General features: G+C 42.5%; 1 protein-coding gene across 3 annotated transcripts in view; it reads left to right on the top strand.

Moving 5' to 3' along the window:
• Window positions 1-15955, top strand: part of disp1 (dispatched homolog 1 (Drosophila)) — a 102923-nt gene extending 86968 nt beyond the window's left edge. For all 3 annotated transcript variants that reach the window (XM_067418233.1, XM_067418232.1, XM_067418234.1), the window contains 4 exons: window positions 417-544; window positions 6908-7005; window positions 10123-10220; window positions 11848-15955. In XM_067418233.1, the coding sequence (XP_067274334.1) occupies window positions 417-544; window positions 6908-7005; window positions 10123-10220; window positions 11848-15411 (3888 nt within the window). In that variant the 3' untranslated portion in view covers window positions 15412-15955. The remainder of the gene's footprint in view (window positions 1-416; window positions 545-6907; window positions 7006-10122; window positions 10221-11847) is intronic.
• The last annotated feature ends 155 nt before the right edge of the window (window positions 15956-16110 follow it).

Raw genomic sequence — 16110 nt, 5'->3', positions numbered from 1 at the left:
ATTATTAGTTTATTATTGTTTTACTTTAAAAAAAAGTTGGTATAAAAACTGCTGTATGTCCAAATTTAAATGTTTGTACAAATCTGTTTTAGCTTTTTGAGTGTTGATAAGTTTGATAAATGTATTTATTTATTAATGTTCGGCCAAGTGCATCCTGAAATTTCCCTTTCCATTTGGTCATTTTCATCTCAGTGCATCCTGAATTTAGGTTTTTTATAGGATATTAAAAAAAAAAAACATTCAAAAAGGTACCATGCTACAATGCTTCTCCCCAATATTCTGTCCCTCATTGTGATAAAACACTACACGGATCAAATCCTAATAGAAAAATGTCCTGCTTTAAATGTCTATATTATGGTAGTGACTGCTGTATACGGGCAGTTTGAGTGAAGATTTGTTGTAATTTTTCTTGTTAGGGATTTGAACCGAGGGGCACTGCAATAGGCCAGAGACTTGTAACATGGAACAACATGGTGAAAAACACAGGATACAAGGCAACGCTGGCCAACTACCCTTTCAAATACGCAGATGAGCAGGCCAAAAGGTAACAGAGTCCACTTCTTATCTGATAACCATATTTTCCTGTGTGTATTCATCCAGAACACAACACTAGATGAACGATGTGAGGATTAGAACTCAGGCCAGGATTGGTTGACATGGTAATTGTAGTGTCTGCTTTTGATTTTGTAGTGTTTATTTGCACATATGTATCTTTTAAATGCACAAAAATCAGGAATGAATAAATTATTCGCCTCACAGGAACTCTGGTCATGCTTAACTATTTTATGCATTAGATTTCTCGGTAACACTTTACAATAAGGGTGCACTATTATGCATTAATTCATGCTTAACTAATGCACAGATTATCATGAGTTAATGTATTATTAATGGGGAACTAGCCCATTTATTAATGATTACTGCATCAGCAACTATTAAATAATAGATTACCGGTAAGTAATCATTAAATTGTTATTAGTTAAATGTGTCATAATGCTTTAATTCCTTAATTACAAATTATATTAACTAATAATTTAAATGAATGTGTTAATTACCACAACGGGCCAAAGCTATGCATTTCAACTTCCAGTTGTCTGCTTTAATTAGACATTAGCTAATGATTTATAAAGATGTCATTACTTTACTTGTTAGGGCACATGACTATTAACTAATTCAAAATGAATTCAAAACCCATAACCTCAATTACATATTAGTTAATTAATTAGTTAATAGCCATATGCCCCAACAAGTAAAGTAATAACATAATGATACCTTTATAAATCATTAGCTAATGATTAATTAAAGCAGACAACTGGAAGTTGAAATGCATGGCTTTGACCCGTTGTGGTACTTAACTCATTCATTTACATTATTAGTTATTATAATGTTATTATGGAATTAATACATTATGACATTTAACTAATAACAATTTAATGATTACTTAATCTATTCATCAAGTCGAATCTTCATTAGAGTTAGGGTCAGGTGTGGTGGTGTGGGTCAGTTTAAGGGTAGAGTTAGGGTCAGGTGTGGTGGTGTGGGTCAGTTTAAGGGTAGAGTTAGGGTCAGGTGTGGTGGTGTGGGTCAGTTTAAGGGTAGAGTTAGAGACAGGTGTGGTGGTGTGGGTCAGTTTAAGGGTAGAGTTAGGGTCAGGTGTGGTGGTGTGGGTCAGTTTAAGGGTAGAGTTAGGGTCAGGTGTGGTGGTGTGGGTCAGTTTAAGGGTAGAGTTAGGGTCAGGTGTGGTGGTGTGGGTCAGTTTAAGGGTAGAGTTAGGGACAGGTGTGGTGGTGTGGGTCAGTTTAAGGGTAGAGTTAGGGTCAGGTGTGGTGGTGTGGGTCAGTTTAAGGGTAGAGTTAGGGACAGGTGTGGTGGTGTGGGTCAGTTTAAGGGTAGAGTTAGAGACAGGTGTGGTGGTGTGGGTCAGTTTAAGGGTAGAGTTAGGGTCAGGTGTGGTGGTGTGGGTCAGTTTAAGGGTAGAGTTAGGGACAGGTGTGGTGGTGTGGGTCAGTTTAAGGGTAGAGTTAGGGTCAGGTGTGGTGGTGTGGGTCAGTTTAAGGGTAAAGTTAGGGACAGGTGTGGTGGTGTGGGTCAGTTTAAGGGTAGAGTTAGGGTCAGGTGTGGTGGTGTGGGTCAGTTTAAGGGTAAAGTTAGGGACAGGTGTGGTGGTGTGGGTCAGTTTAAGGGTAGAGTTAGGGTCAGGTGTGGTGGTGTGGGTCAGTTTAAGGGTAGAGTTAGGGACAGGTGTGGTGGTGTGGGTCAGTTTAAGGGTAGAGTTAGGGTCAGGTGTGGTGGTGTGGGTCAGTTTAAGGGTAGAGTTAGGGTCAGGTGTGGTGGTGTGGGTCAGTTTAAGGGTAGAGTTAGGGTCAGGTGTGGTGGTGTGGGTCAGTTTAAGGGTAAAGTTAGGGACAGGTGTGGTGGTGTGGGTCAGTTTAAGGGTAGAGTTAGGGTCAGGTGTGGTGGTGTGGGTCAGTTTAAGGGTAAAGTTAGGGACAGGTGTGGTGGTGTGGGTCAGTTTAAGGGTAGAGTTAGGGTCAGGTGTGGTGGTGTGGGTCAGTTTAAGGGTAAAGTTAGGGACAGGTGTGGTGGTGTGGGTCAGTTTAAGGGTAGAGTTAGGGTCAGGTGTGGTGGTGTGGGTCAGTTTAAGGGTAAAGTTAGGGACAGGTGTGGTGGTGTGGGTCAGTTTAAGGGTAGAGTTAGGGTCAGGTGTGGTGGTGTGGGTCAGTTTAAGGGTAGAGTTAGGGACAGGTGTGGTGGTGTGGGTCAGTTTAAGGGTAGAGTTAGGGTCAGGTGTGGTGGTGTGGGTCAGTTTAAGGGTAGAGTTAGGGACAGGTGTGGTGGTGTGGGTCAGTTTAAGGGTAGAGTTAGGGTCAGGTGTGGTGGTGTGGGTCAGTTTAAGGGTAAAGTTAGGGACAGGTGTGGTGGTGTGGGTCAGTTTAAGGGTAGAGTTAGAGACAGGTGTGGTGGTGTGGGTCAGTTTAAGGGTAGAGTTAGGGACAGGTGTGGTGGTGTGGGTCAGTTTAAGGGTAGAGTTAGGGTCAGGTGTGGTGGTGTGGGTCAGTTTAAGGGTAGAGTTAGGGTCAGGTGTGGTGGTGTGGGTCAGTTTAAGGGTAGAGTTAGGGTCAGGTGTGGTGGTGTGGGTCAGTTTAAGGGTAGAGTTAGAGACAGGTGTGGTGGTGTGGGTCAGTTTAAGGGTAGAGTTAGGGTCAGGTGTGGTGGTGTGGGTCAGTTTAAGGGTAGAGTTAGGGTCAGGTGTGGTGGTGTGGGTCAGTTTAAGGGTAGAGTTAGGGTCAGGTGTGGTGGTGTGGGTCAGTTTAAGGGTAGAGTTAGGGTCAGGTGTGGTGGTGTGGGTCAGTTTAAGGGTAGAGTTAGGGACAGGTGTGGTGGTGTGGGTCAGTTTAAGGGTAGAGTTAGGGTCAGGTGTGGTGGTGTGGGTCAGTTTAAGGGTAGAGTTAGGGTCAGGTGTGGTGGTGTGGGTCAGTTTAAGGGTAGAGTTAGGGTCAGGTGTGGTGGTGTGGGTCAGTTTAAGGGTAGAGTTAGGGTCAGGTGTGGTGGTGTGGGTCAGTTTAAGGGTAGAGTTAGGGACAGGTGTGGTGGTGTGGGTCAGTTTAAGGGTAGAGTTAGGGACAGGTGTGGTGGTGTGGGTCAGTTTAAGGGTAGAGTTAGGGTCAGGTGTGGTGGTGTGGGTCAGTTTAAGGGTAGAGTTAGGGTCAGGTGTGGTGGTGTGGGTCAGTTTAAGGGTAGAGTTAGGGTCAGGTGTGGTGGTGTGGGTCAGTTTAAGGGTAGAGTTAGGGACAGGTGTGGTGGTGTGGGTCAGTTTAAGGGTAGAGTTAGGGACAGGTGTGGTGGTGTGGGTCAGTTTAAGGGTAGAGTTAGGGTCAGGTGTGGTGGTGTGGGTCAGTTTAAGGGTAAAGTTAGGGTCAGGTGTGGTGGTGTGGGTCAGTTTAAGGGTAGAGTTAGGGGCAGGTGTGGTGGTGTGGGTCAGTTTAAGAGTAGAGTTAGGGACAGGTGTGGTGGTGTGGGTCAGTTTAAGGGTAAAGTTAGGGTCAGTGTGGTGGTGTGGGTCAGTTTAAGGGTAGAGTTAGGGACAGGTGTAAGGAAAGTGCCATCTGTGTAATTACAAATGTAACTACAGAAATTAATTACAGACGTAATTACATGCAGGTATTTTTTAAAATGTAAATACAATGTAAAAACATGTATGTACACAATAAGTGCATTGTATAAAATTATTAACTACAATGTTAGTACATAGTAGTTAAAGCCATCTAATATAAAGTGGGTCCGATTACAGATCATGACGGAAGCGGCCTGAATGAAAGCGAGCGTCTGTACGGCACGGCTCAGTCTCAGCATGTGCATAGGCGTCTTCCCTCCTGATTAAAGAGACTTCCTGTCTGTGGAGCAGGATGTGCTGTCAGCAGCAGTCCTGCCCTCTGTCAGTAATAATGATAACGGTCATTTCAATCGCAGATCTCTAATGGCAACAATGTGAGGAGGGTTTCCTGTGGCTGAAATTGTACGCTGCGTCATGCTCTGGAATTAATAATTAGCATGGATTTCTCTTTCGTTAAAGCTGTCTAAATCCGACAAGAATCAGATTGCAAGTTAAGAGCCTCTAGATTATGGTTTTGTGTCTCAGGGATTTGAGGGTTTATTTGGGTTTATTATTAACTTTCAACATAAAGAACAATGGTATATAGAACACAGCCTGAGTAGATAGCTTTGTTTTCATTTGTGTAAAATTTAAAGGGGTGGTTCCCATAAATTGTGTTTATGTGGTGCTGTATAACATGTCTTAATACTTCTTCTTTTAACGCCGTATTTTTCTTCTATTCTCCCTTTATTCCACACCGCTGCCTGTCCTTTGAACGGCTCGTTTGCTTCCTGCTTCTATGAAGCCCATCCCTCCGAAAAACACAATGGTCTTAGGCCCCGTCCACACGGAGACGCGTTCCGATGTATACGTATACATTTTTGTACCGTATCAGCATTTCGCCCACAGGGATCTGGCGTTTTGGAAGCATGAATCCGATATTTTTCGAAACCGGATCCCAAAGTGGGTAAATCTGAGAATGATCATCTTCCGTTTTTGTGTACAGCGAATCCGTATATTTTCTGAAACGGTGATGTCATCACACTACGTCCAGCACGGTGAAAGAGTCGAGGGATACAACTACGGGCACTGGGCATGCGCACATCAATATCGCGTCATTTAATGACCGTATCTGCATTATTGTAAGGGTATGTTTTGGGTTGGGGTGTAGGCATTGATAAAACACACAAGTAGCAAATGTATTTATTGTTATTTTATTGTGAGATTTTGTCTCACCTCCGACAACCATAGATATCCATAATAAAGGCTAGATGTCTCGTGCGCGCTATTGGCCAATGGAGGTCGCCGTCCGCAACTTGCGGCCATCTTGTCACAGGCAGCTCGCTCACTCGTAACAGTGTGTTTTAATGGTGCATGTACTTTTAAATAACCATAACTTGCTCAATTTTCAACCGATTTTCAAACTGTTTCGTTTGTTATAAATGACAGAGCTGTAGTTATGACACTACATACTTATGAATAATTATAACCATGGACTTTAATATGAAAGTAACATTGAACAGAACAGATGGGTGCAATGAATACACACACACACACACACACACACACACACACACACACACACACACACACACACACACACACACACACACACACACACACACACACACACACAAGGTATTTATGTTAAATCAACAGAGCTAGCTCTAAATATATATATATATATGCTTTTTTAATAAGAATATCACTATTATAATAAAATAATTAGTTTTTTTTTTTAAATTAAACAAACAAAAAAACATGCAAACTAAGTTTATTTTAACTAGACAAAAGATTGGTTGTCATAAAATCGTTATTGGTGTCAATAAAACCTATATAATTGAACAGCTCGATTGTGGTCTCAGCCTTGATAACGTGCATGTAAGTTAGCCGTGATACACAAGCTGCATGATTAAGTCGTTTATCGAAATGAAAAGCTGCAATTTCGATGTGTTAAAGCATCCAGATTTGTAGCCATGTTAATAACGTTTGTAAGAAACCAAACCATTTGTAAATCCGTCAAGATTTCAGCAAGATAAGAGTATTTATGTTCGTACAGATCACTCATCTTACATCAGGTTCCACAGAGCCAAACAGAAAGCCTGCCTGTGACAAGATGGCCGCCGGTGATGCCGATGGTGACTCCGCTGTAAGATATCTAGTCCTTATTATGGATATCTATGCCGACAACTGCTATACCCCTGCTAGCCACAACTCTTCTTCTCCGTTTTTAGTGTATTTCTGTGGCAGAATTACAGCGCCACACACTGGCCTGGCATGCAAACTACACCGTTTTTAGTCATTTTAGGTAATCTTGCGTGGACGCAGATATTTCTTGAAACGAGGGGGGAAAAAAGATCGGATTGGGAAAGCGCTGGCTTCGTGTGGACGGGGCCTTAGATTGGTTAGATGGCCAAATGTAGTTTCCTGTATTTTTATTGGCTGAAGTGCCAAGCACAGGTGAAGGCCACACCCCTTCCCATTACGGGCAGAAGTCACATCTGCGGAGACTAGCGAGGGTTTATGATGTCACCAACCCAGGAAGAAGCTCGTTGTAGTCCAAACCGGCCGTTTTTGTAGGCAATAAACTGCCATAACTTTAAAAGACAATATCTCCGTTTGCATTGAACTTTCAGCGCTGTAACTTTGCAGATACTGTTTATGCTCAAGCAGCGACATTACACACTAACTACAGTTAAAAAAGTCAAATCACATGCAGCCGCCCCTTTAAATATGTGAGGGACAGACATGCAGTCAGAGCCACATTTTAAATACATTGGTTTAACTTGCAAATGCTCTTCTTTTTCTGTGTTTTAGTCACCAAGATGACCGGTGGTCCAAGGATCACTATGATAGGAAGAAAAGGCAAGCGGAGTGGGATTTCAGTAAAGACAGTTTCTTCTGTGATGTCCCAGGTGAGTTTGATTTTCACTCTTATTACTCAAATAATCGCCCTCCAAAACCATATATCCTCATATAGGTTTGGATTTTAAAAATACAGTAAAAGGGTGATTGATGAGAAAATGTCATTCCTGGGTTACGGTAATGAATTTTGGGATTAATTACATTTCTACCATTGTTGGCATATATACAAAAGTACTGATATTCATAATTGGAGCTCAACAAACAATTAGTGCTTGGAAAACACATTTTAATCACAATTAACCCCTTAAAGGAACACTCCACTTTTCTAAAAAATAGGCTAATTTTCCATCTCCCCTAGAGTTAAACAGGTGAGTTTTACCATTAGCCGATCTCCGGGTGTGGCGTTGGCACTTTTAGCATAACTCAGCATAGATCATAGAATCTGATTAGACAGGTAGCATCTCTCTCAAAAATGACCAGAGTTTCGATATTTTCCTATTTTTTTAAACTTGACTCTTCTGTAGTTACATTGTAGTTACTAAGGGTGCGTTCACACTTTTCATGTTTGGTTCGATTAAAACGAACCCTGGTGCGGTTGCTCGGTTAGTGTGGTTCATTTGAACATATGTGAACGCTGACATCCGAACCCTGGAGCGCACCAAACAAGCGGACCGAGAGCGCTAAAAAGATGGGTCTCGGTCCGCTTCCAAACTAACTCTGGTGCGGTTCGATTGATATATGAACGCAACACGGACCAAAGACACGTAAACGGACCAAAAACCGGACGTAATGTCACAAGATGCGACGCATAATGCAGCTGATTTGACGACGCGGAAAGATCGATGTATCCAAAATGAGTAACGTTAACGTTAGAGGGCAAACGTGGAGCAACGAGGAAGTGCCTAATCAATATTTGGTCAGATGAGCATGTTTCGAAAATGCTAGAAAAAACGCACAAAAAGCAAACCTGGCTCTTCTCATCAAAGTTCCTGTGTTGCCCATTATTAGCAGGTACAGACGACAGAACGGCTGTCTCTTTTCTGCACAACGGAGAAAATCCTGGAGCTGTTTTGAATGTTTTGAACATTTTATGAGCTCTTCATGAGTTCTCAGCGGGTAAAAATGATGCCACATGTACACGCATAAAATGATCGCGTTTAATCAGCACACAGCGTTGTTTTGAACATTTCATGAGCTCTTCATGAGTTCTCTGGTAAAAAATAATGGCATATGTACACGCATAAAATGCCCGTGCGTGTAATCCGCACACAGCATTGTTTTGAATGTTCGGTAAACGAGCTCCTACGTCATATAAGCCGACCAATCAGGTTGTGAGCGTCTCCCTGTGCCTTTGGTTCGGTAACTTTAGGTTCGCTGTAAAAAATGCCCGTGTGAACGCTAAGCGGACCAGGACTATGTTTTGTTTTTGTTTTTTGGTCCGGACCAAACGAACCGAACTGCAAGTGTGAACTGACTAAGACTGACGGAAAATGAAAAGTGTGAATTGTTTTTTTTTTCTGGACCGAAATGGCTAGGAACTATACTCTCATTCCTGCTTAATAATAGATAATGTTATAGATATGTCATTCTGGATAACAGGTGACATGTCCTGGGCTAGCTATTCAAGAATGACAAAACAAATGTTTTCTTTATAATCAGGCACTAACTTAACCACCTGTGTAAAACTACAACTTAGCTATCATCATTTTAAGGTAATCTTTAGATCAAATATATATAAAGTTTTATTAGAGTTATCCAAAAGGACACATGGCATTGCCACAAAGTGCACCAGTGACTGAAAATGTAAAAAAAATCAACATTAAAGGTGAACTATGTAGTATTTTTGCAGTAAAATATCCAAAAACCACTAGGCCGGTGTTATATATTTTGTTCAGTTGAGTACTTACAATATCCCAGAAGTTTCCAACTATTTGTAAATTGTGAGAAAATTGCTATTTTAACCAATGACCCGGGACGTGTCAGCTTAGCGTTTGAGGGAGTCGCCTGTCAATTGCGTCATATCTGCGCTACCCTCGGTTTCGGCTTTTATTTGGCAGGAGCGCTTTACTCTTAGCAGTGTGAACAAGTGAACGCACAGAGTAAAGTCATAACATCGTTTTGAACACACTTAAATGTATCTAATATGATAAACAGAGCTACATTACCTCAAAATCATAACCGGAAGAGCTGATCGGTGCAGGCGACCGGCGAATGTTTCCCGTCCCTTCATAATAAGTCCCGGTATTCGCGAGGCGGGTATTTGTTCAACAATCGCTCCAGCAGCTGTGCTCAGGTCCATAACACTCGGTCCTGCTCTGCTTCACTACAGTAACGTTTAAAACCGCATGCATGAACGTGATTTCTGCCCGAGTCCTATTTTCCACCGGCTGTGAGGTGAAGACCACATGTCCCACGATGCTGCGCTCACACTTTGCGTCATCAAACTACGATTTGTTTTGAATAGGCGCCCTCTAGTGGACGGAAAGCTCCATAGTGCACCTTTACGAGAAGCTTACTGACCATTGCACATGTTTTGGGTTATTTTTGATGCATTATTATGCCACATGACCAAAATGAATTATGGTCCAAAATGTTCATTGATGTCTGTTGATGACATTAGAGAAATCAAAACTTGGAGACAAACGTCTTTGTCATCAAAATGTAAATAGAATGACCACTATATTTGTAGGTATTAATATAATTTTGCCCAAGTAGATTTTAAATACTTTTATTCAGATTTTAAGACGGGACAGTTTGCCGGAATTACATTTTGTGACTTGAGCTCAATAGTTCCTTAGATTAATTATTTATAATGAATATTCACATGGAGTAATTGATGTAGTGTATTTAAAGTGTTATATTTTTAATATTATGAATATGCTTTGGACAGCAGATTTGACACCCAAAATAGTGAAATATTATTAAAATTTAAAATCACTGTCTTATATGTTAATTTCTGTGATAAAGCTGAATTTTCAGCATCATTTCTCCAGTCTTCAGTGTCACATTATCCTTCAGAAATCATTCTAATATGCTGATTTCACAAATGTATGAAACACACACACATACTGTTGAAGTGAGATAAAATGACATGAATCGAACATGCCACCTAGTGGACCAATGAGAGAGGCTTTTTGGTGTAATGAGCAAATGTTGTCTCTCTGCAGGTGACAGCTATTCCCGAATCGTATTTGCCTCTGCAGAGGGAAAGAACTTGTGGAATATACAAGCAATAAAGTCCATGTGCAATTTTGACAATACCCGGGTAAGTAGCATTTCATTGCAAGCATTGGTTATATCAGTGTTTCCCAACCACTGTGGAAAATTATGAAATAAAAAAAAAAGGTAAAAATACTGTCCGAAACCTCATATCTCTATATTTTGTCATTGTTTATGTCTGTATGTGGGTTTTTACAAATATATTTTAACCACTAAAAAGCATTCAAAAGAGGTGGTGACTACACCTCGTACCATTAGCTCCTCAAACTCAGTCACAACTCCATTTAGCATGAAGTGCCGTGCACATTTTGGAGCGGTTCTACTTGTTTGAAATGCAAAGTAAATTACAGAACTGAAGTTTGAGTAAGTACAGTGTTTTCTTTACTCAAGAAACTCTGTCCATAAAGGATTTTTGTAGTGCTGTCAATGTTAACGGCATCGATTCGCTTAACAAGGCCTTTAGTAATCACCCGTACCTGAGTGGACTATGTTTATTATGGATGAATGAATGAATGAATGAATGAGGCATTTATATAGCGCTTTCAAATGTACTACTGTACACCCAAAGCGCTTTACATTAATATCAGGGGTCTCTCTTCAACCACCACCATTGTGCAGCATCTTCTGGGGATGATGTGACTGCAGCCACAGAACAATGGCTCCAGTGCGCTCACCACACACCAGCGATAGGTGGAGAGCAGAGAGGGTAATAGAGCCAATTCAGTGGATGGGGATTATAAGGAGGCCATGATTGGTAAGGGCAAATAGAGGGAATTTGGCCTGGACACCGGGGTTACACCTCACTCTTTACTGAAGTGCCATGGGATTTTTTTATGACCACAGAGAGTCAGGACCTCGGTTTAATGTCTCACCCGAAGGACAGTGCTTGTTACAGTATAGTGTCCCCATCATATGCTGGGGTGTTATGACCCACACAGACCTCAGGGTGAGCGCCCCCTGCTGGCCTCACCTCTACTAGCAGAAGCCTAGTTTTCCCAGTTGGTCTCCCATCCAGGTATTGACCAGGCTCAGCCCTGCTTAGCTTCAGTGGGCTATTAATATAACTCTGATTGTGTTCATCAGAAAGAAGCAAATCATATACAAATGTCTTGAGGGTGAAGAAATCATGAGGTAATTTTCATTTTAAAGCGAACTAAACCTTTAAGCTCAAGTTTCACGTTAAAGTGTTAGTTCACCAAAAATGAAATTGATGTCATTAACTCCTCTCCCTAATGCCACACCCGTAAGACCTCCGTTCATCTTCAGAACACAGTTTAAGCAAGTATATGCACACTATACTGTCCATGTCCAGAAAGGGAATAAAAACATAATCAAAGTAGTCCATATGAGACATCAGTGGGTTAATTAGAGTCTCTTGAAGCATCCAAAATACATTTGGGTCCAAAAATAACAAAAACTACGACTTTATTCAGCTTTGTCTTCTCTTCGGTGTTTGTGTTCAATCCTCAAATAAAGATTCAAACGGTTATGAATCAGCGTATCGATTCATGATTCGGATCGCCAATGTATGTTATATTTATATAGTGGTGTGCCGTGAGATTTTTTTACTTATCAAAACGGTTGGGAAACACTGGGTTTAAACCATTTTCTGATGCATACAGCATGATGTAGGACATGTTTTATTCTGGTGTTTCTCATGTCTGGTTCTTCAGGTTCGCTCCCACCCCCAGTACTTGGATCTGTGTCAGCGCACCACTGCTGCCTCCTGCTGTCCCAGCTGGACTCTTGGGAACTACATAGCCGTCCTTACTAACAAATCCTCCTGCCAAAAGATCACAGAGCGAGACGTGTCCCACACCCTAAAAATCCTGCGCTCCTGTGCAAAGTTTTACCACAACGGCACACTTGGTCCCGAGTGTTGGGACATGACAACCCGTAAGAAGGACCTCAAGTGTGGCAACGTGCCACGGAAGTGTACAAAATACAATGCAGTGTATCAGATCTTTCACTTTTTGGTGGACAAAGACTTTCTGAACCCAAAGAACACTGACTACCTTCCACCTAACCTCAAGTACAGCATGCTCTTCTCTCCCACAGAGAAAGGAGAAACAATGATGAACATTTACTTGGACAACTTTGAGAACTGGAACTCCTCGGATGGGATTACGACCATCACAGGAATAGAATTTGGCATCAAACACAACTTGTTTCAAGACTACCTGCTGACTGATACCATGTATCCCGCTATAGCTATTGTGATCGTGTTGGTGGTTATGTGCGTCTACACGAGATCAATGTTCATCACCCTCATGACCATGTTTGCTATCATCAGTTCGCTGATTGTCTCGTACTTCCTGTACCGTGTGGTCTTCAACTTCGATTTCTTCCCCTTCATGAACCTCACTGCGCTCATCATATTGGTGGGAATTGGCGCAGACGATGCCTTCGTGCTCTGTGACGTCTGGAACTACACAAAGTTTGACAAACCCAATTCTGAGCTCTCTGAAACGGTTAGTGTGACGCTTCAACACGCGGCACTCTCAATGTTTGTCACCAGCTTCACCACATCCGCTGCCTTTTACGCCAATTACGTGAGCAACATCACTGCCATCCGATGCTTCGGTGTATACGCTGGCACTGCCATCCTGGTTAACTACATACTGATGGTCACCTGGTTGCCAGCTGTAGTGGTCCTACATGAACGATACCTGGTCAACATCTTTACATGCCCTCGGTCACAAAACCGCCAGACGCAGGGCATTGCGATGTTTTGGACAAGCCTGTGCCAGATGGTCAACAAGTGTCTTTTTAGCATCTCGGAGGCCTCACGGATTTTCTTTGAGAAAGTTTTGCCTTGCATTGTGATCAAGTTGCGCTACTTGTGGCTCTTGTGGTTCCTGGCTTTGACGGTGGGTGGTGCCTACGTTGTTTGCGTGAATCCCAAGATGAAACTGCCTTCTTTGGAGCTGTCGGAGTTTCAGGTGTTTCGCTCTTCTCATCCCTTTGAACGCTACGATGCCGAGTACAAAAAACTCTTTATGTTTGAACGGGTCAACCACGGGGAAGACCTCCACATGCCGATCACCATCATATGGGGAGTCACTCCAGTTGACAGTGGAGATCCGCTGAACCCCAAAAATAAGGGTAAAGTAACGCTCGACACAACCTTCAACATTGCGAGTCCTGCAAGTCAGGTATGGATTCTCAATTTTTGCCAAAAGCTAAGGAACCAAAGCTTCGTGTTCCAGTCGGAGGAGCAAGACTTCACAAGCTGTTTCATGGAGACTTTCAAGCAGTGGATGGAAAACCAAGACTGTGACGAAGCCTCCGTCTATCCCTGTTGTAGTCAGTCCACGTTTCCTTACCGGCAAGACGTCTTTGAGTTATGCATCAAAAGGGCCATCATGGAGCTTGACCGGAGCACCATCTACCACCTTGACAGCAAGACTCCAGGGCCAAGGTTTGACATCAATGACACAATTCGAGCAATTGTGCTTGAGTTTCAGAGTACCTACCATTTCACTCTGGCGTATGAGAAGATGCATCAGTTTTACAGAGAAGTGGATTCTTGGATTGAAGAGGAGCTCAGGGATGCTCCTGAGGGACTAAGTTACGGATGGTTTGTAAGCAATTTGGAGTTCTACGACCTACAGGATAGCCTTTCGGATGGGACTCTCATCGCTATGGCATTGTCGGTGGTGGTGGCCTTCAGTGTTATGCTCCTGACCACCTGGAATATCATCATCAGCCTTTATGCCATCATATCCATTGCCGGGACTATATTCGTCACAGTTGGGTCGCTGGTGCTCTTGGGTTGGGAACTAAACGTGCTTGAATCAGTGACCATCTCAGTTGCTGTAGGTCTCTCTGTGGACTTTGCTGTTCATTACGGCGTGGCATACCGCCTTGCCCCGGAACCAGACCGGGAAGGGAAGGTGATTTTCTCCTTGAGTAGGATGGGCTCGGCTATAGCTATGGCAGCACTCACAACCTTTGTAGCTGGTGCAATGATGATGCCATCCACAGTTCTGGCCTACACTCAACTGGGCACATTTTTGATGCTAATAATGTGCATTAGTTGGGCCTTTGCTACGTTTTTCTTTCAATGCATGTGTCGCTGTATGGGTCCTCAGGGCACCTGTGGACAGATTCCTTTGCCAAAGAAACTCCAGTGCTACACCTTTACAGAGCACACGTCTGAAAGCCAATCTAATCCAAGCCCAGGTAAACTTGGTGCTTGCTACACGACTAAGTACCAGATAGATAACCCAAGAAGTGAGGGTCGACATGAACACTATGAGCTTGAGCCCTTGGCGCTGAATGTCAGAAATGAGGAAAAGGCCTCCGATGAGGAACAGGAAGCATGTACGACGTTGCACAACGGCATCACTTCTCATCACGCACCACACACTCCACTGAAAAGCAGCACCGACTCAAGAGAACCCAACCTTGAGCTTGAAAGTGGCTTACCAGGCACAGATCTTTCACATCATCATTACACTTACAGTACAAGGCGCACATGTGAGAACTCTATGCATCATTATATGAGGGAGCGACAAAGGACTCCTTATCATCCTTGCAGCCAATCTCGAGAAACCCCATGCCCTGCTAAACAGACCAGTCACTTACCCGTGGGTCAGAACTTTCAACCCTCACGGGACACGGCACACATTCCCGCCAACTGTGGCCACTACCAACATTGCTCACAGAGCCAAACATCAAGGCCAGCCCCTCACATATGTTTCCCTGGAGGCTACAACATGCACACAGTGCATCTTTTGCATCAGGCACTGTTGTCTGATACTGCAGTGCACGACGAGTCTCACATCAGCGCTTGTAGCCCCAATTCACCTCCACCAGAGAGCCAGAACTTTCCAGCTCACATTCAGTTTCCAGATGTTCAACGCTGCTCTTTATCTGATACAACTCGAGTCTGTACTGTTAATCATGATACACATGAGACAGGGGACCTAACATCCCAGACCCCTCAAAATATACCATTGAACCATATAAGAACAAAAGTAAATGGCACTTGTGTTCTAATACAGGACAGTTGTGAGATTCGCGAAGCGATTCCAGTGGTACCGGAAGAGAGTGTCAAATGCAATCAGAGTAACAAAGACAGTAATGAAAGGGTGGAGCCTGTCTCTCCCAAAAAAAACTTTTTTAAAAAGACTACAAAAGTGAAGTGCAATTCTGTAGAGTTTCACAAGCCAAAAACCAGCGTGCCTACTATTGCCATTAACTCAAAAGCCTCATCTGAGAGCTTGTGCTAACCTGTAAATTGTGCGCGTTACATAGCGATATCAAAGCATATTGCCATATTGTTAAGCAACTACAGGAAAGAGTTCCTTGACATTGTGTGAAAATAAGATTTTAGTGAACACTATTTTAACCCACTGGCTGGTATTTGTGACCTCTCATTCTTTAGTTTTTTTAATATCTGGCCACAGGCCATCACTTTTTCATGAGAACCGAAAAACATATTCAGAATTTATTTTCCTGCACATTTCATATGTACTTGTATATATTTTGTGTATATTGTGTATGTATTTGAGTCATGCACTTTTTGTTTTGTTTTTGTTGATGGTGATTTGAATGTTTCGCCTGTAAAGTAAACTTCAGTAGTTTATGTGATGGTGAATTGAAAGTGCTTTGTTTCAAAGTTGTCTTTTCTTCCCAGTTTCATAGATAAACCTGCCTCCTTCGGCATTGTGCAAACATTTACATTAGCCTCAGGACTTCAGGAAAATTGAGTCAGTTTATGTGACTTTACACAGTGAAGAATTTTGTCAAATATACCATGTGAATTTAAGTCTACTAATGTGTTCTTGACATATACTGTGTATATGTGTATGTCTCGCCTAAACATTTATTTATTAACTAAATAATATTAGAAAATTGGGGGATTTTTCTTTACAATTGGTTTTTGGTTATTTAACATCAGGTCTACAAATAAAAGATGCCAACTGATG

The sequence above is a fragment of the Pseudorasbora parva genome, chromosome 15 (assembly GCF_024679245.1).
Source record: "Pseudorasbora parva isolate DD20220531a chromosome 15, ASM2467924v1, whole genome shotgun sequence".
Lineage (NCBI taxonomy): Eukaryota > Metazoa > Chordata > Actinopteri > Cypriniformes > Gobionidae > Pseudorasbora > Pseudorasbora parva.
This window is presented reverse-complemented; position numbering and strand designations above follow the sequence as displayed.